Here is a 26,151-nt window from a genome sequence, read left to right as displayed (position 1 = left end):
TTGGTCAATATCAAAAGTTCATCTCAATACTTTGTTATATATCCTTTGTTGGCAATGACAGAGGTCAAACGTTTTCTGTAAGTCTTCACAAGGTTGTCACACACTGTTGCTGGTATTTTGGCCCATTCCTGCATGCAGATCTCCTATAAAGCAGTGATGTTTTGGGGCTGTCGCTGGGTAACACAAACTTTCAACTCCCTCCAAAGGTTTTCTATGGGGTTGACATCTGGAAACTGGCTAGGCCACTCCAGGACCTTGAAATGCTTCTTACGTGTTGGTGTGTTTGGGATCATTGTCATGCTGAAAGACCCAGCCACGTTTCATCTTCAATGCCCTTGCTGATGGAAGGAGGTTTGCACTCAAAATCTCACGATACATGGCCCCATTCATTCTTTCATGTACACAGATCAGTCGTCCTGTTCCCTTTGCAGAGAAACAGCCCCAAAGCATGATGTTGCCACCCCATGCTTCACAGTAGGTATGGTGTTCTTTGGTTGCAACTCAGCATTCTCTCTTCTACCAAACAATTCTACTTTGGTTTCATCTGACCATATGACATTCTCCCAATCCACTTCTGGATCATCCAAATGCTCTCTAGCATACTTTAGACGGGCCCGGACATGTACTGGCTTAAGCAGGGGGACACTTCTGGCACTGCAGGATCTGAGTCCCTGGTGGCGTAGTATGTTACTGATGGTAGCCTTTGTTACGTTGGTCCCAGCTCTCTGCAGGTCATTCACTAGGTCCCCTGTGTGGTTCTGGGATGTTTTCTCACCGTTCTTGTGATCATTTTGACCCCACGGGGTGAGATCTTGCGTGGAGCCCCAGATCGAGGGAGATTATCAGTGGTCTTGTATGTCTTCCATTTTCTAATTATTGCTCCCACAGTTGATTTCTTCACACCAAGCTGCTTTCCTATTGCAGATTCAGTCTTCCCAGCCTGATGCATGTCTACAATTTTGTTTCTGATGTCCTTCGACAGCTCTTTGGTCTTCACCATAGTGGAATTTGGAGTGTGACTGTTTGAGGTTGTGGACAGATGTCTTTATACTGATAACAAGTTCAAACAGGTTCCATTAATACAGGTAATGAGTGGAGGACAGAGGAGCCTCTAAAAGAAGAAGATACAGGTCTGTGAGAGCCAGAAATCTTGCTTGTTTGTAGGTGACCAAATACTTATTTTCCACCATAATATGCAAATAAATTATTTTCAAATCAGACAATGTGATTGTCTGGATTTGTTTCCACATTTTGTCTCTCATAGTTGAGGTATACCTATGATGAAAATTACAGGACTCTCTCATCTTCTTAAGTGGGAGAACTTGAAAAATTGGTGGTTGACTAAATACTTTTTTGCCCCACTGTATCAAAGAATGCTGTGTTTTTCATTTCTACCCTTAAGCACTCCTAACAGAGCAGAGTGTGAGTATTTCCCTGCCTATGTTGGACCACTGCTCAATCACTGATTCACCTCAAATTAGTAAAACCTTAGATTCTGGCTTGTTAGTGACATATGAGGCCTGGAGTTGAGCTTCACTGATATGAACAGAGAAAGTGTATTACTGTATCACAGAAACAAGTGGCAGATAAATGTGCCACTGTGAAAAAGGTAAAGTGTATCATACTGATGCTTGCCAGAGTAGAATGAGTTGGATAAACTGAGCATGAAATGGTTAATAAAAATAGAAAGATGGTACCATAAATACTACTTACTTCATCATGCAGAAAATAGTTTATTTTCCTTTTTTTAATGTAAGAGGCACACTAATTGCATATAATTATTAATAACAATGGACTCAATATCTGTGTTTTATTTGTTTATTATTCTCTGTAGTAATATTGCCAAATAATAACTTCACGCAGTTAGGACATTCCATGCCATCCTAATGGCTCTGGACATGAAACGTCCTACCTTATACAGCATTCCTGCAGCTTTCCCCTTTGACAAAGTCAGCAATCAGCCTGGAGGTGTAGGCAGTTCCCCATAATCCAATTCCAGCCTTGAAATCACACGATTGCATTGACGATCTTGTGATCTAATTTTTACTAATAACATTTACATCAGAACTTTGCTCCAATGTTAACACTATTGTACCAACATGAAGGGGTTACATTTCTGAAAACATAAAATGAATATCTGATTCCTATATATTTACTTAAAGGGACAGTTTACTCAAAAATGTTCTCCCCTTTAATTTGTTCCCAATGATCCACTTTACCTGCTGGAGTGTATTAAATTGTTTACAAGTAGCTCCTTTACCCTTATATTGGCATTTGAAATTGTTAATTTAGCATGTAGTATCCCCACCTATTCTGAAAGTTTGTGGCCGCGCGTACCAGCTATAGATAAGCTTTGTAAACACAGCCAGCAGAAGAAATGACACTCCCAGTCAGATAAAGCAGAGATAAGGTAATACAATGTTGATTTTCCATTGTTCTCTCAAAGCACTGGTGATTGTTTTATGGACAGATATAAGATAAAGAATCAGGTATATGTGCACAATGTGATACAGTAATGAGATCGGATTATACCTACAAGCTCAACCCATTTTATTAGGTTGTGGCTTCAAAACACAAAATCAGAGCTTTAATATACACAAATATGCCTTAAAAAGCTTTCATACATTTTTTACTCTGCAGTTGGTAAAAAAAGCAATTGTAAACACATTAAGGGAAAAACTATTTTACAGTATACTGTCCCTTTAATTAACATATCTGACACAAGGTTGGGAAATCAAGTGATACACATGATTTCCATTTTTGCTTGTGTAAAAGATCAATAATATTTGTGCTACAGTTGGGGTACATAGAAATGAAATGTATACCTACAGGGGTACTTGCTACAAAAAGGTTGAGAAACACTGGTGTAGATGGATGTGTGTGTAGGATCCGTAAAAAACTTTTCTTATATTTTTATCTTTATAGGAATTATCTTGGTGTTGTAGACTCTGAAGGCATCTTGAAAACCAAAAAGTGGCACAAATGGGTTAGATGTTTGGTGTTTATTTTTTTAAGTAGTCTCCTCCCGCTAATAAACTTTATTTTAGTCATCTTTAGGTGGAGATTCACAGTTTACTCATTTGTGTTAGCTTTTCATTTTCTTAACAGGATTTTCATTCAAATTTGTTTGTTTTGCTTTTAAATTGTTGGTTTTATTAAGTTTTTGTTATGGATTTTATTTCTGTAAATTATAAATTATATTTTATTTTTCTAATAAAATAATTAAAAAAGAAGCAATGGTCTGGATTTGTAATTTGTTGTGTTCAGAAGAGAATTTCCTTGTATGTAGGGGCTGGACTGCCCTGGCGGAATCAGACTGATACTTCAGGAAAGTTCTCCTCTGTGAAAAGCACAATTGGGCTAAAAGAAGCTACAATCAGGTGGTAACCAGGCCATAGAACAAGCCACTGAGCTGTTGTTCGTTCCTGGCAAACTGCTTCTCTTTCTGTTTGTATTTAATCATACTCTACTAGCTGATTGCACATTGGACTTTTTTTTAACTATTTTAATATTTCAGTCTGCCTCATTGTTTGGCAATTAAGCTTGAATGTACTGGTTCCCTGTTTTACAAGAATCTGTGGAACTGGTGGTTCTTTTTCAAAAAGCAAGTGATCTGTGATCTGTAAATGTCATCAATTATGTCTTGGTGTTGTTCAACCCTGGTGTTTTTTTAGTCATTAACTTTTAGGCGTATAAAATAAGTCATAGTGGTGTTCCAAGAGGGTCTTAGTTGCACTGCTAGTGTCTTTGCCTTAGCTTCCTTAGCCTATGCAATGTATGTATAAATGTATGTTATGTCATTGTGGTGTTCACATATAACTCTAGTGTGTTGCTAAAACAATTTCCAATGAGTGACAATATACTATAGCAAAACTAAACGTTTATGATTTTCAGATAGAACATGTCATTTTAAGAGACTTTTCTATTTCCTTCAATTATCAAATTTACTTTGATATCTTGGTATCCTTTAAAAAAAAAAAAAAAGATTACCTTGGTAAGCTCAGAAGAACCACTGGGAGCTAGCTGGGGATTGTTGGGTACGCACATATGCCTCTTTGTCATTGGCTCACTAAATATATTCAGCTAGCTCCCAGTAGATCAATTCCTTTGCAGTGGTTAAACATGTAATTATATGTAGGCAATTATACTTACTGGATCATTTTAATCAAGTGATATGATCTATATTTTACAATGTTTTTGGCACACTATGAGGTATAAAAAGGGCAGCATTTAAAAATGTTCAAAATATTTATAACATGGTAAAAAGTTAAAGCTGCATAAATTGTCTACTAACTTATAGGAACAGCTCTCAACAGATAAGAAAAATTATCCAGGGAAAAAAAAGGAATTTACCCATCACCGGGACAACTATTTTTCATAGCATAAAGCAAGATCATACAATTTGAAATATTCTATTTTAAATACTTTATCAGGGAGCTAACTGAACACCCAAAGTCGACCACAGAATAAAAAGCGAGTCGGGGCCACAGGTTCAAAAAATTAAAACTTTACGTTTATTAGACTGAAACATGTCAGACCGCTGCTGTCCTAGCTCTTTTTGATTTTACTGGATGGATTGAACTGATTACATTTTATTTCTTATGATATGGCAATAAACGTAAAGTTTTAATTTTTTGAACCTGTGGCCCCGACTTGCTTTTTTTTCTGTGGTTGACTTTGGATGTTTTTGCAGACTGACAGGAGGTCTGCTGGCGGTTTGCGGGGAGCGCCGTATTCGGCTGCTGTGCTGGAGTAGTTTGTATTGGTTATCACTTGGTGGTGACGTGGAGGCAAGGGGAGGAGCTACCTGAAGAGGAGACAGACCGGGACTGGGGTTAAGTCCATGCAGTGTGAGCAGGAAGATAACCGAGGGATTGAGAGGTACTGTATTCCCATAGAGGTGTGTAATTTGTACAACAGTGCATCCGCTTGCCTTTCCTTGTTGTTTGTGCACCACGGTTATTGTACACCTGTTTGAGCGCTAGAGGAGGGAGTGTTTGGGAAGAGGAGCTAACTGAACACATCTGGTGATTGATTAGTTAAAGGGACAGTAAAGTCATAGTTAGAGATTCATTTAGACAGAGCATACAATTTTAAACAACTTTCCAATTTACTTCTATTATTTAATTTGCATTCTTCTCTTGTTATCCTTTGCTGAAAGGTTTATCTAGGAAAGCTCAGAAGCAACAAAGAACCTAGGTTCTAGCTGCTGATTGGTGGCTGCATATATATTTGAAACTATTATATTGTTTTTGTAACTAATACAAAAAACACCTTGCTAGAGCCTGATTAAAAAATAATAATAAAATAAATAAATAAATAAAAAAAGTTTTATATAGTTTTTCATATTTGAATGTACAGAAAACATAATTTGAGAGGCTTAGCTGTTGCTAGAAAACGCTTCTAATGCATTGCTTTGCCATAGAAAAGGGTTTAATATTAATTTGTCATATAGCAAGCTCTAACAGATCAGATACTGATTGTGAACACATTTTAGCAATAAAACAAATTCATACCTCCCAATTTTTTTCAGAGATTATCGGGGGGGGGGGGGGGAAGACTAGTAGATGAGGCAGGGAGACTGGGGCAGAGCTGATGCCTCCGTAAGGGTGGAGTCTGCATGGGGAGAAGGTGTGGTCTGTCAAACAAAGGGCAGCTTTGGGGCGTGGCTTGATTGTCCTCAGCAAATAGTAGGACCTTTAAAAAGTTATAGAGAGTTGCATGAAGGACATATAACAGGTACCTCCAAAACTTGTGGGGCAATTGGGAGCTCTGCAAAACACTGGATCACATTAAATACTCACACTAGACATTCACTTCTCACAAGCAGTGCGCCCACGTAAAATAAAAATGCCAGACAGCTATAAATCTGTCTTAGAAATCTTATTTATTGCACAGAAAAAAAATGCAACATTTCTTTTCATATAAACAAACAACACTTTTTAGAATATAATGTTATTTTTCTTTCTCAAAAATGCATCATTCCATATATATTTATATATAACAAACCAGAGATTTCTACGAAATGTTAGAAAAAGACAAAGTATGATGGAAAGGGGGAGGACATATCCACATAACAAGGAAAGTGTTTACGATGGATGTGACTCTCCCTCTTTCCCTCTATCTCTTTGGACACTCACTCTACAGCTGAACAAAGGGATGTTTGGGGGGAAAAAGTGAACAATGCTTGCACATTTACAAAAGGGGTGTATCACAAGTAGTTTGTGTGACGAAAAGGATTAAATACTCTCCTCGTACATTTTATAGGTTTGTTAAGTCTTTTGTTAACAAAAGTGCCTTAAATGCATTAAAAAAGAAATTTTAAACAAAAAGCAGAGGGGTGAAAGGAAGTTAGAGTATGACATCACATGACGTGTGTGACATCATTATAAATTGCTCACCCTATTGCTCTTTCGCTACTTTCTAAGTCTTGCTGGGTTTCAGAGTGAAAAAAATAAACTTAATAGGGGAATTGTCATTGTCAATGTCATTCATGACAGATAATTCCACTATTCAATTGTCTGGATAAACCAGTCTGTAATAACCATAATAGTATAGGCATTTGGCAGTATTGTCTTTGCAAGGAACAGAAAGCCATATGACTGGCTCAGAGAAAGAGGGAACACAATGAAATGACAGTTTCAAGAAATTTTACCCAACATATTCCAAGTACAGATTGGTTGGTCATGCTTAATACAAGGAAGAGGTTGCCTCAGCTTACACAAGTTCTTTGGTCGCTCATTCAGGTTTGCATCTCTATAACTTGAAAATTACAGTTCGTTTTTCCCCTGGAATCTTGTAGGTTCAAGAAACCTAGCTAAATCCTGAGGAGTTGGTTTGCTAACATCTCAGTCTTCTCATCATTATCAATCAGATGTTTGTTTTCATACAAACTCTTCCCTAATGGAATGTTCTTCCAATTCTTCAGCCTCTGCATTATATACAAAGTTTAGAACCTCAAATCCCAGAATCCCGTGCAAGAATTTTCCTTTGTGTCACTTACCTCTTCTTTACAGATTACAGTAGAAAATAATATATTTACAGTAGATAAGTATCTCAACACTTTTTGCCCTTGTGAAAACAGTAAACACAATGTTACTCTGTGGTGAAGAAACAAATATAGAAGAAATCCTAGTGTAGAAAAAGGAGAAATAATGCTTTATATTTTTAATCTACATAATTTATGATATCCTACATACAGCCAGCTATATAAATTGCCAAACCCACTTCACTGCATGTAGGCATTTCAGACTTATGATATTTGATATCAAGACAAGGATTAAATACTATATTGCATTTTTTATTAATTATTGAACACTGTGGGCATGGACACATCATAAGTATAAACAGGCATTTATCTACACTCACAGCAATTACTATGCATACGTAAGCAGTACCTGTATGCACGCAGAGTTAATACAAGGGAAAAAAGGCTGATATTCAATACGTAAATATGCCCACAGGCCAAGGTGGATGTCAAAAATAGTAAGCACATTTGTTCCTTTTTCTACACAGAAGCTATGTCTATTTTAGGCAGTAAACACAAACATTATTTATTTTTATTTTTTTTACCATTTCAATGTTCCTTTAAATAAATATTCATCAAACCATGTTTACAAAAATAAAATACCACAAGCTTGACGTGAGACACATCCGTGCAAAATAGATAAATACTTCATGCGTAAAATCAAACAATATTTACAAATTAATTGTGGGTAGAGGGGGGTGATATTGCTGGATTTATAAAAGCAGCTATTTAAATACACCAGATGATGACAACTGCCATCTGCTGCATGTCAAACAAAAGATACCTGGTAAGGTGGCAGAGATAAAGTAGAGAGAAGTTGGCATAGGAATAGGGGAGGGCTTGGGAAATCAAAAGAGAGACATCAAACATATAGATTGATGGGATATTATAGCTTTTTTTTCAGTACTTCACAGTCCTGTCACAGTCACTAAAATATCTAATTGGCAGATACCACTTGCAGCAATTAGTGGGTTAATCCTGTCCTTCATAATCAGAGTGGGAGAATTGGGCTCTAATGAGATAGCTTAGGGCTATATGTAGTAAGCAGGAGACTAACTGAAACTGTTGCAAGTAATTATGGGTGCCAGGTAGGTGAGGTGTGGGAGGCTCCTGGGATATGTGCTGGAATGGTTCTACATTGTTGTTTACAAGACAGTAGGTCTAGCTAAATGCAAGGATTCATTCTTACTGTATATCACACTTGCAAACTGTCTTGTTCTTTGTTGGTCTTATATATTTTATTTATTTGTTTGCATATTGTACCATCTGATTATGTCCCACGTGTTAATACAAACAAAATAATACCATGTTGTATACAATTTACATTGGTTTTGGGATGAAGCAGAGTGGGTGGAGCTATGTAAACAATTCATGGGTATAGTCAATGTACCTGTAACCTGCCTAGGATTATTTTTATAATGTTGTCAGCAATGCTATACAATATCACGTAACATACATGGAAATACATTAAAGGTGGTTAGTTTTCTCAGAATTATGAATCCCAGTTCCAAGATGCATTGTCATTCACTCCACAGGACATAAAGCTTTTCTATGTACTCAAGAGAGGAATAACAAATCAGAATCTTAGGAATGTGGAGTCAGTGGTAGATGGTTATTGAAGTATAAAGAAGGATAATAACCAGGGGTGATTCTAGTTCATAAAATATTTAGGTGTAAAAAGTTGGCCACATAGTTAATTATCATTGGGTGAAAAGCACAGATAGGTACCTTAACTATTACCTATCCCTGCATTATTTATTGCCTTTCTCCCTCATTTGCCTCGCTCCTTGCTCTGTGGACAAGCAAGAATAAGCACTACCTAACAAATGCAGGGCAGATGGCACCTACCATGTGTGGGGATGTTTGCATAATGAATGTGGGTGCACCAACACTAGAACTGTCTCCTGGTATAACATTAAATGTATAACAAGAAGAGGCAGAAGAAGTTTTTATAATCCACATATAAGTGCACAGGATAATGTAGATTTACTTAGGAAAGGGGATATCATGAAAATGGCAGTGAGATGACAGTTCCTGGCTGCCTGCTTGTCTGAGTCTTCCTTATCAGCTGGTTTCATGTTGACTGAGCTGTTTCCTTGGAGCCTCTGTCAATGAACCATTAATGTGTAAATTGTAGATTATAAAGTGATTGATTCTACCTTTTCCACAAACCAGATGAAATGTTATACAGTTCTTGTGTAAGAACTAATATGAAATGCTCTGCGGGCCATTCGGTGAAAAACTAATATGAAATGTTCTTCTGGATATTGCATATAGAGCTCATATAAAGAGTTCTGCAAGCCACTGAGTTCGAAATTATTCTCAATCGCTCTGCACATTTGCAAAGGAAGTGCCACTATGCACAGTCCTAAGAGGTTTCATGCAAGGAGTAATGACATGCAGATTGTGCAATGGTTAAGGTCTGTTTTAAATAAGTACCTCTACAGAAGCAAGATGAATCATTTTGCCATAGAGAAATTTCAGTAGATATATGGTTAAAACAATCTATTATAAATAACAATGTATTATATATAATTTATTTAAGGTGTTACATTTTCAGGAAAACCATAATTTCCTAAATTTTAGGCACTTTGGAGCAGCTATGTATTTACCAAGATTCCACTTTCCTCAGTTAAAGGGACAGTTTACTCAAAATTTGTATCCCCTTTAATTTGTTCCCAATGATCCACGTTACCTGCTGGAGTGCATTAAATTGGTTACAAGTATTTCCATTACCCTTATATTGGCATTTGAAATAGTTGATTTAGACTGTGGTATCCCCACCTATTCTGAAAGTTTCTGGCCTTAGGTCCCAGCTATAGATAAGCTGTGTAAACACAGTCAGCAGAATAAATTACACTCCCAGTGGGGTATAGAAAAGATAAGGTAATAAAATGTTAATTTTCCATTGTTCTTGGTTCTTGATTGGTTTATGAACAGATGTAAGATAAAGAAGCAGGTATATTTGCACAATGTGATAAAGTAATGAGATCTGATTATACCTACAAGCTCAACCCATTTTATTAGGTTGTGGCTTCAAAACACAATATCAGCTCATTCATATACACAAATAAGCCTTAAAAAGCAAATCTCATATATTTTATACTCTGCAGCTGGTAAAAAAAAGTAATTGGAAACACATTAAGGGAAAAACTATTTTATAGTATACTGTCCCTTTAAGCTGACACTTTTTACTCTTTCTCTTTGTAATCACCATTTTCTATTTTAAAATAAATAAATAAATAAAACCAAGGCATGCAGTAACTTTGTTTCCTAGGGAGATATTTTTAGGTTTAAAATGTAATCTCAGCTCATGTAATTATTACTTAATAAATGTAATAATCTGTACATCCAGCATCATTGGTACATTAAAGCCCCACTAAATAGCTTACATTTGTTGAGCATGTTGGGCTTTACCCAGCTGTGGCCTGCACAGATTTATTTTGGAGTATTATCAGCTGGTATACATTTTGTAGACTAGAATAGGATGAGCCAAAGTCTAGTTTTGTTTGTCATTGTTTTCACAGTGTTTGATTAGTCAAGCAATGTTGTATATAAAAGTATTTGGGGTTTTCAGTCAATGCCTTATACTGCCACCATGCAACCTATAATAAAACAGGTACCTTGCCTTTTTTTAGCTATAAAATGGCTGATCTGAAGTATCTAAACAGACAGAGAAAAAATGCATTCAGCAAATATAGCATCTAACAAGAAACCTGGATAAATATAGCAGCACATCATAGCAGTAACTAAGATTTTGGGACATTAAGTATATCTCCATGATGTTTTCCATTTATAGGTGCAGTATTTTAGAAATGTAATTACTTAGTTTTCAACAAGTGTCAAACTGATTATGTTTCTACACTTGTACAGGTAAAATGATCTAATGGTCTGCAGATGAAGTGTTCCAGTGCTCTGCAGGTGTAACACTTTTGAAGTGCAGTTTTGTGACCAGATTCTTAAGGTTGCATTTTTTCTGTAGCAGTGGAAGCTCGGGGTTGTTATTTATTTAGTGTACGCAAGCAGTTCTCTTTAGCTATGGAAGTACAATGCTCATAAGTGTCTGCAGCTCTGACTGTGGAAGTATTTTCCTCAGTAGGACTCCACCCTAAAGATCTGCAGGACTTTGTCTTGGTCTCTGCCCCGGACCACAGTATGTAAAAGCCCTGTACAGAGCACAACCATCTTGTCTCTCAAACAACTTAGCACTCCTCCCCTTCAACCCTGCACCCTCATAGGAAGGGCAGAAGGGCAGTCATCGGTATCTCCTTTTCTCCCAAGAGTGTGTCTCTCTTCAAACTGCTTCCCTTATTCAGAACCTTCAGTTTCAATGACATCTTTTTGACAGTTCCAATCACCAAGCCATCAAAGAAAAAGTCCTCATTGAAGACTGGGTTGCGGCTGTTTTTTATGATGGTGCTTCTTTGCCTATGGACCTTCCCAGGGTTCAGGTAGAGGACCACACAACAGTTCACCCCTTTGAGATCGCACAGCTTGTCAAATAGGTGTTCTGCTGCAATCAGCCGTATCCTTAGCCGAGCATTGGATGGGTCATATTCAGCTGCTAACCTCATGCTGCCACCTTTGCTGAGACACACATTGTGTTCTTTTTGTAGGAGATCTATGGGATGCATACCCTGTTGACCAGTACCCATACCCTTTGCACCTCTTAGTCTCCTCCTAGGCATGCTTGGGCTGGTGTCTGCTGAGCTGCACTCATCTGTAGAAAGGGAACTGTTTCGGGCCACCGAGTGTTTGATCTTGATAAGTTTCGACTGAGTGTCAGGAGTGAATATCTTGAGCAAAGAAACTGATCGGGAGAGAAGAGGGGAGCTGAATGGTGAGGATTCTGCAGAGGAGCAGGTGTCACTTTCTCCACCACTAAAATACCGATATGGGTTCATCAAGGACATGCCAAAATCTGAGGGGTTCAGCTGAGACCCTCCCCCACTCCCCTCTGTTGCACTCCTTCTCTGGGAACTGGGAGAACTAGACTGAGATGGGCATGGGGAGAGGGATCCCTGCTCACTGTGAAATAGGGATTCTTTGCGGCGAGTATGGGGGCTCTCCATTAGTGTCACAAATCCATATGATGTCTGGGCTTTGGGTACATAAGGGAGGGACATTGCAGACTGTGACTGGGGATCTGCATTGGTGCCTAGATCTTCCTCTGATGCCCACTCGTCAGCACTCTCAATCTGGATGATATGACGATTTGCAGATTTCAGGAGATTTCGACTTTCAGAGGCAGCTTTAGTTGGTAGGCGAGGACTACGATTAGGACGCCGGCCAGAAAGGTTCTGTTCAGAGGCAGATGTGCCAAGGTTAGATTTGGAAGGGACACCCTCTCCTGTGGCGGCCCCTTCTGCACCTCCCTCAGCTGGAATGAGTTTTGGGGGGATGAAGAAGTCTGGAATCTTGTCTGGGGTTAACACATTGCTGTAAGGTCCACTCTTGGATTGTTTGTCCCCTGAATCACCAGAATGGCGTCCACTGCTGTGGTCCACAGTGCCACGTATCCTCTCAAAAAGCCACATACTGCTCGTCCAGAAAAGTTCAGGGATTAGGATGACAAGTTGCAGGAAACGAAAGGCACCAGCTAGAAAAGAAGATTTTGGGGACATGACATTAGAACTGAGATAGTGAACCACAAACAAATTCACAAATATTTATATAGTTATTGATACCCTGATAGATTAGGCACAAATATTTTCATTGCTTACCATGTAATATATTTAAATATGGTTTATGGTTTGTTTGTTTTTACATTACGATAACAGAAATCTGATATTGATCCCACTGTTGTATTGATACGTAATACCGAGCAGCTTCTTTAAACTTTGAAACTATTAACATGAGTAACCTCCCCCCTTCCATGTGGGAACTACAAGTGATGTAATGATTGGATGGAGGCCTGTCAAAATTAACCAATGAGGGTGCGTCTGTTTCTATAAGAAAAGGGGTTTAACACTCCTATTTTATTCAGCTTTGACAACGGCAGGAGGTCAAAACGCGTTAGCTGTGCTCTGACAACCCCTTTTTTCACTCCATATGTGTTTTCTATTTGTTTAACTTATACTAATAAATGTCAGTTTTATTATATATATATATATATATATATATATATATATATATATATATATATATATATTCTGCTCCACTTCAAACTTCTTTCTTAAACTGAGATAGTGAACCACAAACAAATTCACAAATATATATATATAGTTATTGATACCCTGATAGATTAGGCACAAATATTCTCATTTAAATCAAAAGCATACGCTCTTTATACAGCCTGACAAATTCATAAACAAATATAATCATGGCTATGTTTGCTACAGATATCCAAGCAAAACACATGGCTATAAAAACACTAACAGGCGCATGGCTAGAGGGACAATTAGATTGATCTGCACACTTATACACATACAGACACTGTGCCCTGAAGCCTTTTGAGCTCACACAGATTGTAAATAATTGCCTTATTTACAATTGTTTGGCAACAAATTAGGTAAGAGTCATGCTGCACTTCTCTGGCACAAAACATGTTAATAAATGTCCTGCATTTCTCTGAAGCTCAAATGGTTAATCTATGCCAAGCAGTAGGTTGGCATTATCAGATTCAACTGTCTCCTAGACCCTCCCACAATCCCTGTTTGTTGCACCTACCCCCCCCCCCCCCCCCCTTGTGTTTGATGATGGGTGTGCCGGATGCTGCCGGATTCAGATCAGACACAGTGGTTTGGATACCAGCCTCTGAAGTAACAGCCAGAATTGTCTGATTCCTAGGAAATGACCTAACGCCTCAGGTGATCTTAGTGAGCAGGTATTCAGTCCCTAATAACTATAGACAGAAACCTCCACAGGAAAATTTAAATTATTGTGTGTCTGTATTTTTTTTTAGTCATGCAAAAAAAGTGAGGCCAACTGTGATTTAGCAAATATTACATAGTTATTAACAGTTTTACTATTTTATAAACAAGCAGAACTTTTCACATTATCTAATATAAAAATACTCACTCTGATCTATATATCATTAATTCTAGAGTACTATTGTTTATAATCTCCCCCTTTCTCCTGTTATGCATACAACACTCATATTCAATATTAAACCTACCTGTAACTCACTTTATTATTTTTATATAACCTATCTTCATAATTAAAGGGATAAGAAAGTCAAAATTAAACTTGCATCATTCAGATAAAGCATGTTATTTTAAGACACTTTTAAATTCACTTCTATTTTAAAATGTGCTTCATTCTCTTGGTATCCTTTTTTTAAAAAAAAAACAAAAAAAAAAACAATAAGCACATATCCTTTACTAGTGGGAGTTGCTGATTGGTTCCTGCACACATTAGTCTCTTGTGATTGGCTAACTAGATGTGTTCGTCTTGCAGCCAGTAGCGAACATTTTGTTAACAAAAACAGCAGTGATTTACATTCCAAGGATCCACCTCTTTAAATAGATCTCAAAGTTTGTTTATCTCCTTTGCTACGGGCAATAAGGCAGATATAAATGATCTCTTGCACATATCATGCGATTAATGGGCATTACCTTTTAATGTTTCTTTAAAGGGATATGAAACCCAAAAAATTTATTTTTTTATTCAGACAGAACATACATTTTTTTTAAAAAGTTCCCAATTTACTTTCTATTATCAAATTTGCTTTGTTCCACTTATATTCTGTGTTAAAGATAAAAGTTTTAACCTTTTAAAAACTTACTTAGAAGCTTCCAGTGTAGCACTGTGGATGAGGTTAGTCTGGGACACCCACTGAAAGGGGCTGAACAGCAAGAACAGCAGACACTCCCCCCTCCCACCTTCCCTGCATATGGAAAGACAGATAACACAAACAGGAGCCAACAGGAGTCTGTAGAAATCAGTATACATATAATACTTGGGGGCTTGGTTAGTAGTCTGAAAATCAGCACAATGTTCTTAAAAAATATGCAAAACTATAAATTGTTACAAAAACACTCCCAGATGGGCTATATAGATGGATAATCTACAAAACATTTATGCAAAGAAAAATCTAGAGTACAATGTCCCTTTAATATAACTACATGGCATGCTGCTTTGCTACGCCTACTACACCTCCAAAATTACATATGTGATTATTCTGTTAAGATTGAGTTAAAGGGACATAATACTCATATTCTAAATCTAAATCTGCTCATGGGTACAAGTATAAAAGTACAACGGTGAAACAATACAATATAAGACAACATTTTACAGACAAATACAGGGGGAATTTAGGCCCTATTCCTGTGGAAATTTACAATCTAGATGGGTAAGAGAATGTGAAACAGGAGGTGGGGACTGCAAAGGTGAGAATGATATTAGTGAGGAATTAGATGAGGGCAACTGTTGGTTAAGTGAAATTAATTTGTTAATGAGTTGGGTGATAAGTGTCGCTGAACAAAAAGGTCTTTAGGGAACGTTTAAAGGAGGACAGTTTAGGGGAGAGTCTGACAGCTCAAAGAAGTGCATTCCAGAGATGTTCAGGTGATATTTTCTAGTCAGCTTTTTACAGCTATGCTGCATCACTTTTAAGTGTTTCAACATTTGGGTATCATATCCCTTTAATAACTTCTCTTTATAGGACTAGTTCAGGAATCAGCAACCTTGGCTCTCCAGTTGTTTTAGAACTACATTCCCCATGATGCTTAAGTGTATTTAAGCTGCCTAAGCATCATGGGAAATGTAGTTCTAAAACATCTGGAGAGCCAAGGTTGCTGACCCCTGGTAGTTAATCACTACTCTCTATGTGATATCACCAGGAAGGGGTTCATTTTGATTTTCTATATGTAACCGGAAGAGAATTATCCCTGTACTACTGGTGTCTGACAGAATGAAGTGAACAAGCTGCACAAAAGCAGATAGTCAGGCTCAACCATGGTTAAAACTTAAAGGGACAGTACATTTTTTTTACTTAAATGAGTCCTTTATTCAAGAGTAATGATAGGTGACCTCAGGAGCGTGCACATATCTTTAGCCATCTGGCAGTATTGTTTGCAGCAATGTTCATAGCTATATTATACATAGTAGCAAATAGTACTGCCATAGACTGCTAAAGGCACACACCTAAGCTTTCAGACTACCTATATTTACTCTTCAATAAAGGATACTAAAAGAACAAAACAAATTTGATAATAGAAGTAATATGCAAAATTATTTAAAATGACATGCACTGTATGAATTATTTCATTTTGACTTTACTGTCCCTTTAACTGTAATTAAACAAAGCTATAAAGTAAAAAGGTAGTATATAGACCTTGATCATCCAGCATTAGATTGACCTCTCTGATGCGTTTCAGCGTTGTGCCATACTCATAGACAGGATAAAGTTAATCACTGCTCTCCATATGTTTGGCAGAAATGGACTAATCACTGTTCTTTGTGTCACTGACAGGAAGGTGCTTATTATTGTAATCTGTTTTTGAAATGAAGGGGGGTAATAACTACTATTTGACTGATGGGAAGGGGCAGTGATGGCTGCACAAAGTCACTGTATTTTCCTTTATTCCTACAGATTCTCTATATATACAGTGTCCCAAATAATCATTTTAGGGCACAAGGTCCTATCTTAGATGGTGTTATGGTCAAACTATGGACATTATGTTATCACCAAGGGTGAAATTATTGTTAACCCTGTAAACTATTTGCAAAGCATGGATGCCAAATGGGTCTAACATTCTACTAACCATGACCGTATCACTAACCCCAACCCCCCTCCTAACACTTACAGTAAGATGTGATTTGAAAGATCTTAGTGCAGGTTAAATCATCACCATAAAATTGCAGCTGCAGTACTTTACAGTACACTATTCCTGTTGTGACAAAAGCCATCTGTATGGATGTGTTTGTGTATGTGCCTCTATATGTGTGTTTATGTCCATTTATTAGTAGATCTGAACAGGGCCGGCTCAAGATATGGCGCTGCTTGGGCCCCAAAATAAAATGACGCCCCTCAACTCTCTGCACACTACAGTCTAAATCCAACCAGAGTCAGTTTAAAGTGCAACAGATTACAATTTCACATGAGATCATGCAGACAGGCATCATATAAGATTCATTTCTCTTTAAATTACCCAGAATATTCTCTGCCTATGTGCTGCCAACTGTGCCAGGGTCCCATGGTTCCACCTGGTCTAAGTCCTGTATTAGAATCTGTGTCTGTTTATGCATTTATTTCTGTGTCTGCTATCTTCCAGCCCAGAGATTAGTTTAGCACTGGCAGATCAGGTGAGGTCAGCTAGGTGTTATATAGATAATAATGCTGTAGAACTGCCAAGTTTACAATGAATCAGATTAAATATACGTTTAATAAAAAGTATTGAGACTAAGGGGTCTATTTATCAAAGCGTCAACTGAAAATACACTTGAATTCCGCGTCGTATTTGTCACGAAATTGATCCGCCGTAGTTATCAAAGTGTCAAGATCGGCAAATGTTGAAATTTGTGACGTAAAATATAATCCCGAAATCTCAATCCGACGCAGATTGATGCTTGCGTCATTACAGATGTTTCAAATTCACATTCAACTCTATTTGACACTTTTCCCAATTTATCAAACATTTAACAGGTACGCTAGCGTCTATTCCGACACAGCGTACCTAGTTTTCAATCCGTCACCCTTGAGGTCGCGGATACCATAGAACTCAATGGGAGTCTGAAAACACAGAAATATTATGTTCAGTGTTGCAAGAGATTGAAGTTTATTACATAATAAAAGTAAATTAGAAACTCTATTAAAATTGTATACTCTTTCTAAATCAAACAATATTATTGCTCCATATTTGGTGCACTAGTAGATATAGGAATAAAAATGAAAAATACATTAATATTTATGGATTATGCTACAAATTTGTCTTGCATTACAAAGCAAGGGGACAATATTATTTCTACAATTTTGTTGAAAAGTTTTGCCCCAAACTTGTCGCACTAATAGATATAGAGATAGAAAGGAAATACACAACATAATATAGCTAACTTCCTTTTTATTTTTTGTGAAAAATCTATGTGCACCATGTTTAAGCCATGTAATACAAGTCACACTCTCCACTTCAAACCAAATTTGACTCAACACTTTTTCACCAATTATGACGCAAACTCCTAAACAACCCACACACTAGTGAATTTTTCAACCACTTTTGATTGGAATATGCATAATCACATGATTTATGACATCAGCCAATCTGATTCAAATATACATTTTAAACTATCACTAACAAATCAAAATGCTCAATACTTGTGTCATTGATCATTCATCAGAACTTGTAAGTGCCATTTGTTACAATATGTATTACACTTTGAAAGTATGTATATGTGAATTTAGAATTAAAGATAAACATTGATGCTGACATTAGGACACACAGTGTAATATTTTAGACAAGAATTTTAAAATTTGAATTGATGTTTGATTCAATATAATCTTAAACTCAAATGAATAGCCCACCTAACATTAAACTATCATGATTCAGATACAGCAGAAATTAAAATCACCTCTTTACTGTCAAGCTATTTTCAGTGTTTTTCTTCCTTCTCTTGAATTTCTTTTTTAGTAAGAAATGTCATCTTATATGCCAGCCCATTTTATAACACCTGTGAAGGGGTGGTTTTTAATACTAGAATGCAATCAGGAGGGGTTACACAGGTACAGAGAGAAAACTGGCCCAGCTCTTAAAATATCCATTGATTGAAAATACATACATATTATACTCTGATTACATGTTATATTTGCAATTATTCCTGCTCAAAATAATAATAAATTTACACTATATACATATAATGGTATAAATAAACACAGAGATATGAAAGACAACATTGTTTAGAACAAAAAAAGGAATTTAGGGACATGTAAATATGTTTGCAAAAGATTTCTGACATAACACACACACACATATATATATATATATATATATATATATATATATATATATATACACACACACACACAAGTATGTGCAAAGATACTTTCTATGAGATATTGTTTGTTGAGGTATAAATCTAACTATTTCTTGGACATTAACAGTAAAAGATTAGCTTTAGAGAAATGTGCTTGCTCATGGACAGTAATGAATTGTTATAAATAAAGTTGGGAAAAACCAGAATAACTGCGACATCGATGACTGTTATTTAAGAACAGTCCGTTGCTCTACGCACTTGATGCACATGTTTTTGATGGATTTTTTTTATAAATAAGGGTATTGTATTCAGATCCGCGTCATCTATGTCTGGCGAGCGTATTGACGCCGGCGAATGCACTGAGATTGACGCTTTGATAAATTGACCCCTAATTATATCAAGTAGTCTGTGGAATAAAGAAAATAACTTGTCTTGTTGGAAGCCTCTCAACATTTAAAATCTCGAAACCTATTTTTCAGTGTATCTTTAAAACTCAAGACGCTCTAAACCACTAGTTTCTTTAATGTTTTCCCTTATACCCTCAGACCCACAATTAGAATCACACCCCTCCTCATGTCTAAACTTCACTGTATTCAATTTCTAGCTATTTACACAATTATCTGTTTCCTATTCATTGTGAATTCTGTTTGATAAGGGCTCTTGTTAACTTTATGATTTGTCTGTTTAATTTCTGCAACTATAAATATCTGTAATATACTATAATATACTTAGTCTCTGTACATCTACACAATGTAATATATATGCCATTCCACTGTCGGGGGGGGGGGGGGGTGTAATTTACATAGTCTGATGACCAGGGCATGAAGAAATAAAGATGGCATATGCAGTTTTTTTGTTTGTTTTTAACCTGGGGATAAGTCATTTGGACAGCAGTCCTCATGTGCAGGTTTGACAGATAAGCAGCATTAAACTGGACAGTCTAGTATATTAACAGGTTAAATATTTGTTAAAAGCTAAAAGATAAATGACCATTTGTTTTCTTTACATCCCCAGTGTCTCACACAGATGGAGGCTGGCAAAGAAGTGGCACAGCTGTGCGGTTGACACATCGCTGCCTAAATATCAGGCGGTGTATCAGTCAAGTACAAGACTTTCTTCCGACTCCCCTTCCACTGAAAGGCTCTGGGAGTGGTACTTGAGAAACAGCATATTGCACAAAGAAGGAACAGCAGCTAAAGAGAGCAGCAAAATTAAAGGGACAGTCTAGTCTAAATTCAATTTTTATGATTCAGATAGGGCATGTGATTTTATACATCTTTCCGATTTTCTTTTATCATCAAATTTGCTTTGTTCTTTTGGTATTGTTAGTTGAAAGCTAAACATAGGTAGGCTCATATTTTAATTTCTAAGACCCTGAAGGCTGCCTCTTATCTGAATGCATTTGACAGTTTTTCCCTTCTAGAGGGCGTTAGTTCATGTGTGCCATATGGATAACATTGTGCTAAAGCCCGTAGAGTTACTTATGAGAGGGCACTCTATCTTTTTAAACAATAACAATTCTGAAGTAGACTGACCCTTTAAAGGGCCACTAAAATCAAATTTAAGGTTTCATGATTCAGATAAAGCATACAATTAACAAAAATGTCCAATATACTCCCATTATCAAAACATGAGCATTCTTTTTATATACAAACTCTCTGAGATCAAAGCTGCTACTGAGCATGCTCACAAGTGTACAGTATATACATATATGCATTTTGTGATTGGCTAATGGCTGTCACATGATACAGGAGGAGAGAAAATTGGATTAACTTTGACATTTTATTCTACTTCTCATTTCAAATTCAAAATAAGTGGTTTTGCATTGCCTTTTTATTGTGTATTTGTCACTGTATGGGGCTGATCTGAAGTGGGTGTGAGGCTCAGAAAATGGATTCAAGAACTTGATGTTTCATCTCAGGTCTAATAAAGGCAATGTTGTTGACAGAGGGGCTGCGGGGCCATGGATACAATCTCACAACTAATCTGGGTATGTGTGTGATACAGGGACTAAAGGACTATGGGTAAGTGTGATATGGGTACGTGTCTGACAGAAGAGCATTTGATCTTAAGTTTTATTTAGGTATGTGGCTGGCATGAGTGGGGCTGCAGGGCCATAGGTATGATCTGACATCTGATAATGATAGGGCTGACAGATATGCAGGGTGCATGAATCTGATCTGGGTGTGAAGTAGAAATGAATGTGGCTGCAAGGCCTTGGGTATGGTGCTGACATGAGTATGAATCTGAGGTTGAAGTGAGAATACTAGCATATGGACTGCAGTGCCAGGTGTCTGATCAAATGTCTGAAACAGGTATGTGACTGATAGGGGGCCTCAGGGCCATGGATATAATCTGACATCTGATCTTGGTATGTTGCTGATACAGGAACTGAATGACCATGGGTAAGGTCTGAATTCAGATATAGGCCTTTTCTGACAAGAAGGGCTGTAGAGCACTGGCATATGAACTGAGGTCTAATTTAGATATTTAGCTGACATTAGGGGTCTGCAGGGCCATATGTATTATCTGACATTTGATAGGGTGGGTACAGAGAAGCAGGCTGCAGGAGTCTGATGTGGCTGGGAAATAGCAATGGTGCTGCAAAGCTTGGGTTCTGAAATGAGGTCTGAAGTATGCAGGTACCTTTGGTGAAGAAGACCAGGGGACTGATCTGATGTCTCATGTAATTATGTAGCTGAAGGAGAGGCTTCAAGACCACAAGTATCATCTGAGATTGACGTGAGCATGTGGCTGCCATAGGGCCATGGGGTCTGATTATAAGTCTAATATGGGTGTGTGAAAGAGATGTGATGCATGACCTTGGGACTGTATGTAGCTTATCAGGGCAGGTGATAAAATAGATGCAAGCTATGCAACCGCTTTAGGGCGCCCCTGCAGAAAGGGTGCATATTTAGTGCAGTACAAAAGCATTTTTAATGTGTATATTTATTTTTTAGTTGCCCAACATGGGCATATGAAGTGGCATAATGACTAGAATGGGAGAGGACTGCCCTAAAACATAGGGAGGTAGAGAGAGCAGGTCAGCCAGAAAAGCTGGAAGCACCTATCTGCTCTCTACAAAACTTTAGCAGCCTTCATACAATATGGTAGAGCAATGGGATTCACCTCCACCACTCTACCCACAGTATTGCTTGGGCTGATTTGCACCAGTAGGAGCACTGACAATCCTCCAACTTTTGATATATTGCAAGATATCAGTGCACTATCTTCTCCTGCACCACGTATATCTGTCTATACAAAGTCACAATTGCACTATTTGCCTATCATCTGTCACTCTACATGCATACCTATGCATTAAAGTGTATAGATGGCCATGATCATTATTCAGCACTTCCTATTTCAGTGTCTAGATTCTTGGCATCATTTGACAGTGCAGTGTCTTTATTTTCAGTGTATAAATGATCGACAACATTATGCAGCACAGAGTCCTCACCATCAATGTATAGGCACCTATCATCATTATACAAGGCAGCTTGTTCTGCTTTTTAGTAAATGAAACCTCAACATCATTATACAGTGCAGCAGATATTTTATTAGATACTTTGCATTATCATACAGTACATAGTGTTGTTATATTTGTGTACAAATGTTCATTATCATCACTTTACAGTAACACTTGCCCAAAATAAGTGTGAGTTGTACTGGTCCCAAGGCCAAAACCTTCCAGTACCTCACTGCAAGGTAATCTGATCCATTGAATGCTTCCCAAAATTTGTGGCTAGGTATTAGGGACTCAGAAGGTTGGGGGAGCACTGTTTTGTAGGTGGGGCTGTGTTAAGACAAGCAGAATTGTGTGAGGATAATGGGCGGGCTGTGGGCATGTCTGGATAGTTTGGCATAGCTGAATATTCTGTGGAAAATGTAGCAAATAGGGACATATGGCTGTTTTAGAGGGACAGTGGGACAGAGCTCATAATTAGGGACTGTCCCACTCAAATAGGGACAGTTGAAAGGTGTACTATTGTAGAGCTTGAAAGATGTATACTTATGGGAAAATGTATCAAGATATTTTTGTAGCTTCTGAGAACTTGCAGTTCAGGCTTGCAAGAGTGAGTCTGCAACCACAATTTTAAGAAGCAGTCTCTGCTTCTTATCCTAGGTAGCAGGAATTAATCACCTCAAACCTGCTTGTTAAAGGTAATTGACAGGCCCTGCTCTCACACTATTGTTTGTCCAAGAACAGAGGGGAAGGTTTGAACAAGAGAGCTCTTCTGCAGTCTTACATTTTGCAAAGTGGTGATTGCAGGTGGACAAGTTCTCTACTTGAGAACTTGTCCACCTGCAACTTGGTACATTTTCGTATTAGTCTAGTTGTAATAGTGAAAAACAGGTCATTCTGCTTCCAGGTGTGTGTGTTTTATGTATTGTCAACACTGTTTGATTCATTGGGCTTGATTTATCAATCCAGCTCTCCTCTGGCAGGCAGCAATCAGCTGACGGAATTTAACATTGCAAATGAGTGCTATTTTGCACGCACACAGCCAATCATGCGCGAGCAGGAGCTGTCAATCTACGCAGTGGGAAGAGGCCGACCAGATTGAAATTCTCCACCTAAGAGGTGAAGAAGAGGGTAGGGAAGCAGCAGTCTGATGACCGCTGCTTGATAAATCGTTACTGCAGGTTCTCTTGTGAGAACCTGCAGTTGTAGCGAGGAGAAGGGATTGATAAATTGAGCCCATTATGCAGAGCCATCACAGATTTGCTATGTTTTGCAGAGCCACCAATTACGTCATGCAGAAATGAACCATTATAGCTATTATTGTAACAATAAATCAGATTAACAGTCAAGAATGTGACATAATAATATAAATGTATTTTCTCTATCATAGATAAAATAGCTATCTATAGCTGCTTAACACATCACTAGAACATTTTGTTAAGAAACAGTAATTGCAGGGTATATAATTACTTCAGGGGGAGAGGCAGTACAATACGTCTTTACCTGTGTAGCTAAAAATAATAGCCTCGATCCTGCAGCTTACAGAGGGGCCTGTTTTTATATTTGGTTTATAGGTTTGTGATCTGCTTTGTTGAAGCAACAAGTAGATTTAGCTAGCAATATTGGTCCTTGAACATTTTTTTTCCCACACCTCTGCATTTATCACCACTGAATAACCAATATATAAAAATAAATATAAAGAATGTATTCTACAAGTTTACCTATAGATAAGGATCCCTTTAAATATTATAGTTAAATATTGTTGTACAATAACATAGGTCTGTCATGCATCATTAGGTTTTACATGTATTGTGGATGTTGCATCATATTTTAACAAGAGATGTGTGACTCTTCTGGATCACTTGTGTGCAGTACAGGAATATATATATTAGCGTTGAACATTAGAGCAATGACCACAAGTAACAAAGCCATATGTACTTTCCCCTATCAAAATGGAATATTGACACTAAGCATAGCAACATAGAAATGTTACAACACTGATTAATATGAAATGTCAATATTGAGCTAGAATAATTATCCCTTTGTAGCAGTTTTACTTACAGAATTTAAAGAAAGCAGATAAGATCAGAATAACATAATCCCTTCACCCCAACACCTTTGCTATTGCACCAACAGCCAAGACCTAAGCGTCTGAGCCAGCAATGAGCGACTGCTTTTCTGGTACTATGATATGTTGGCCTCCTTGTCTACCTTCAAGTTCTATAAGCAAAAGCACTGCAATGCATGACTGTTTTACCACAATGACAGCATTTCTGAATTCCAGCATTAGAAATGGTAGATGAATTAGCCCAGTGCCAAAACATAAACAAGTTATGTTTTTAATAGCCAATCCCTTTGTGCCACAGACTGAAGATTGTTTTCTAAATACCTTGGCTCTGTGTGTGTGTGTGTGTGTGTGTGTGTGTGTGTGTGTGCCCTATGTATATGAGTGCTATTTGTGTTTCTGTGTAGGTTTGTAGGATGTGTTCATGTGTAGGTTTGTTGTGTGTGAGTGTATGTTTATGCTATGTGCATGAACTTTTGTGTGTGTGTGTGAACATTTATATGCTATGTCTGTGAATGATGTGCTTGTGTTTAGATTTGTCATGTGTGTGAGAGTGTGTAACTGTATGCAATGTGTGTGAATGTTATTATTTCTGTGCGTAAAGTGCTTGTAATAGGTTTGCCATGGGTGAGAGTGTGTGTTATGTATGTGAACGCTACTTGAGCTTTTGTGAGTGATGTGCATATGTGTAGGTTTGCTATGTGTGTGTTTGTTAGTGTGTATATGCTTTGTGTGTTAGTGTGTATATGCTATGTATGTTAGTGTGTGTGTGCGTCACTATGTGTGTTAGTGTGTGTGTGTTATTTATGTTAATGTGTGTGTATGTTATGTGTGTGTGTTGTATTTATGCTATGTATGTTAGTGTGTGTTTATTCTATGTGTGTTAGTGTGTGTTGATGCTATGTATGTTAGAGTGTGTGTATTCTATGTGTGTTAGTGTGTGTGTTATCTATGTGTGTTAGTGTATGTGTGTTGTATGTGTATACTATGTTTGTTAGTGTGTGTATGCTATGTTTGTTAATTTGTGTGTTTGTGTGTATGTTAGTGTGTGTGTATGCTTTGTATGTTAGTGTGTGTGTGTGTATGATATGGGTGTTATTGTGTGTGCATGCTATGTATGTTAGTTTGTGTGCATGCTATGTATGTTAGTTTGTGTGCATGCTATGTATGTTAGTTTGTGTGTATGCTATGTGAGTTATTTGTGTTTTTGTGTGTTTGTAGATGTGTGTCATCTCAATTCGGTCTTGTTTGTGCATGCATGCGCTATAATTGTAGGTAGCTATTTATGTCTGTGTTAAAACATATGACATAATTGCTCAAATGAATAGACTGCATTCATGCATACACACACACTATATATATATATAGTTTGCCGTGTGCACACATACAAGTTTTAAGTATGAGTTTTACTGAAATGACAACATCCTCTCCAAGAATGAAAACATTGTTACAAAGCAAAATAAACAAAACAAAGCATTAACATAACACATTAACATACATTTGAATCAGCACTGATCTTAATGCAATATGTATGCCAGTAACCTAATGTTATTCTACAGATATGCTGCGTCACTATCAAGTGATTCAGCTTTTGGGTAGCCTGTCCCTTTAAATATTGCAGTTTACTATTATCCCACACAATAAGTGCAGTGTATAGGCTTGTGCAAGCACACGTGTATACCGAGA

The 26,151-nt window shown here is 37.4% G+C and overlaps 1 protein-coding gene across 1 annotated transcript in view; it reads right to left on the bottom strand.

Moving 5' to 3' along the window:
• Positions 1–5,864: 5,864 nt before the first annotated feature.
• C2CD4C (C2 calcium dependent domain containing 4C) overlaps positions 5,865–26,151 on the bottom strand; it is a 35,349-nt gene continuing 15,062 nt past the window's right edge. The window contains exon 2 of the mRNA XM_053702853.1: positions 5,865–12,626. Within this exon, the coding sequence (XP_053558828.1) occupies positions 11,260–12,564 (1,305 nt within the window). The 5' untranslated portion in view covers positions 12,565–12,626 and the 3' untranslated portion in view covers positions 5,865–11,259. The remainder of the gene's footprint in view (positions 12,627–26,151) is intronic.

This window comes from Bombina bombina, chromosome 2, assembly GCF_027579735.1.
Source record: "Bombina bombina isolate aBomBom1 chromosome 2, aBomBom1.pri, whole genome shotgun sequence".
In the NCBI taxonomy this organism is placed as follows: Eukaryota; Metazoa; Chordata; class Amphibia; order Anura; family Bombinatoridae; genus Bombina; species Bombina bombina.
The sequence above is the reverse complement of the archived record's forward strand: the minus strand, read 5'-3'. Positions and strand labels throughout refer to the sequence as shown.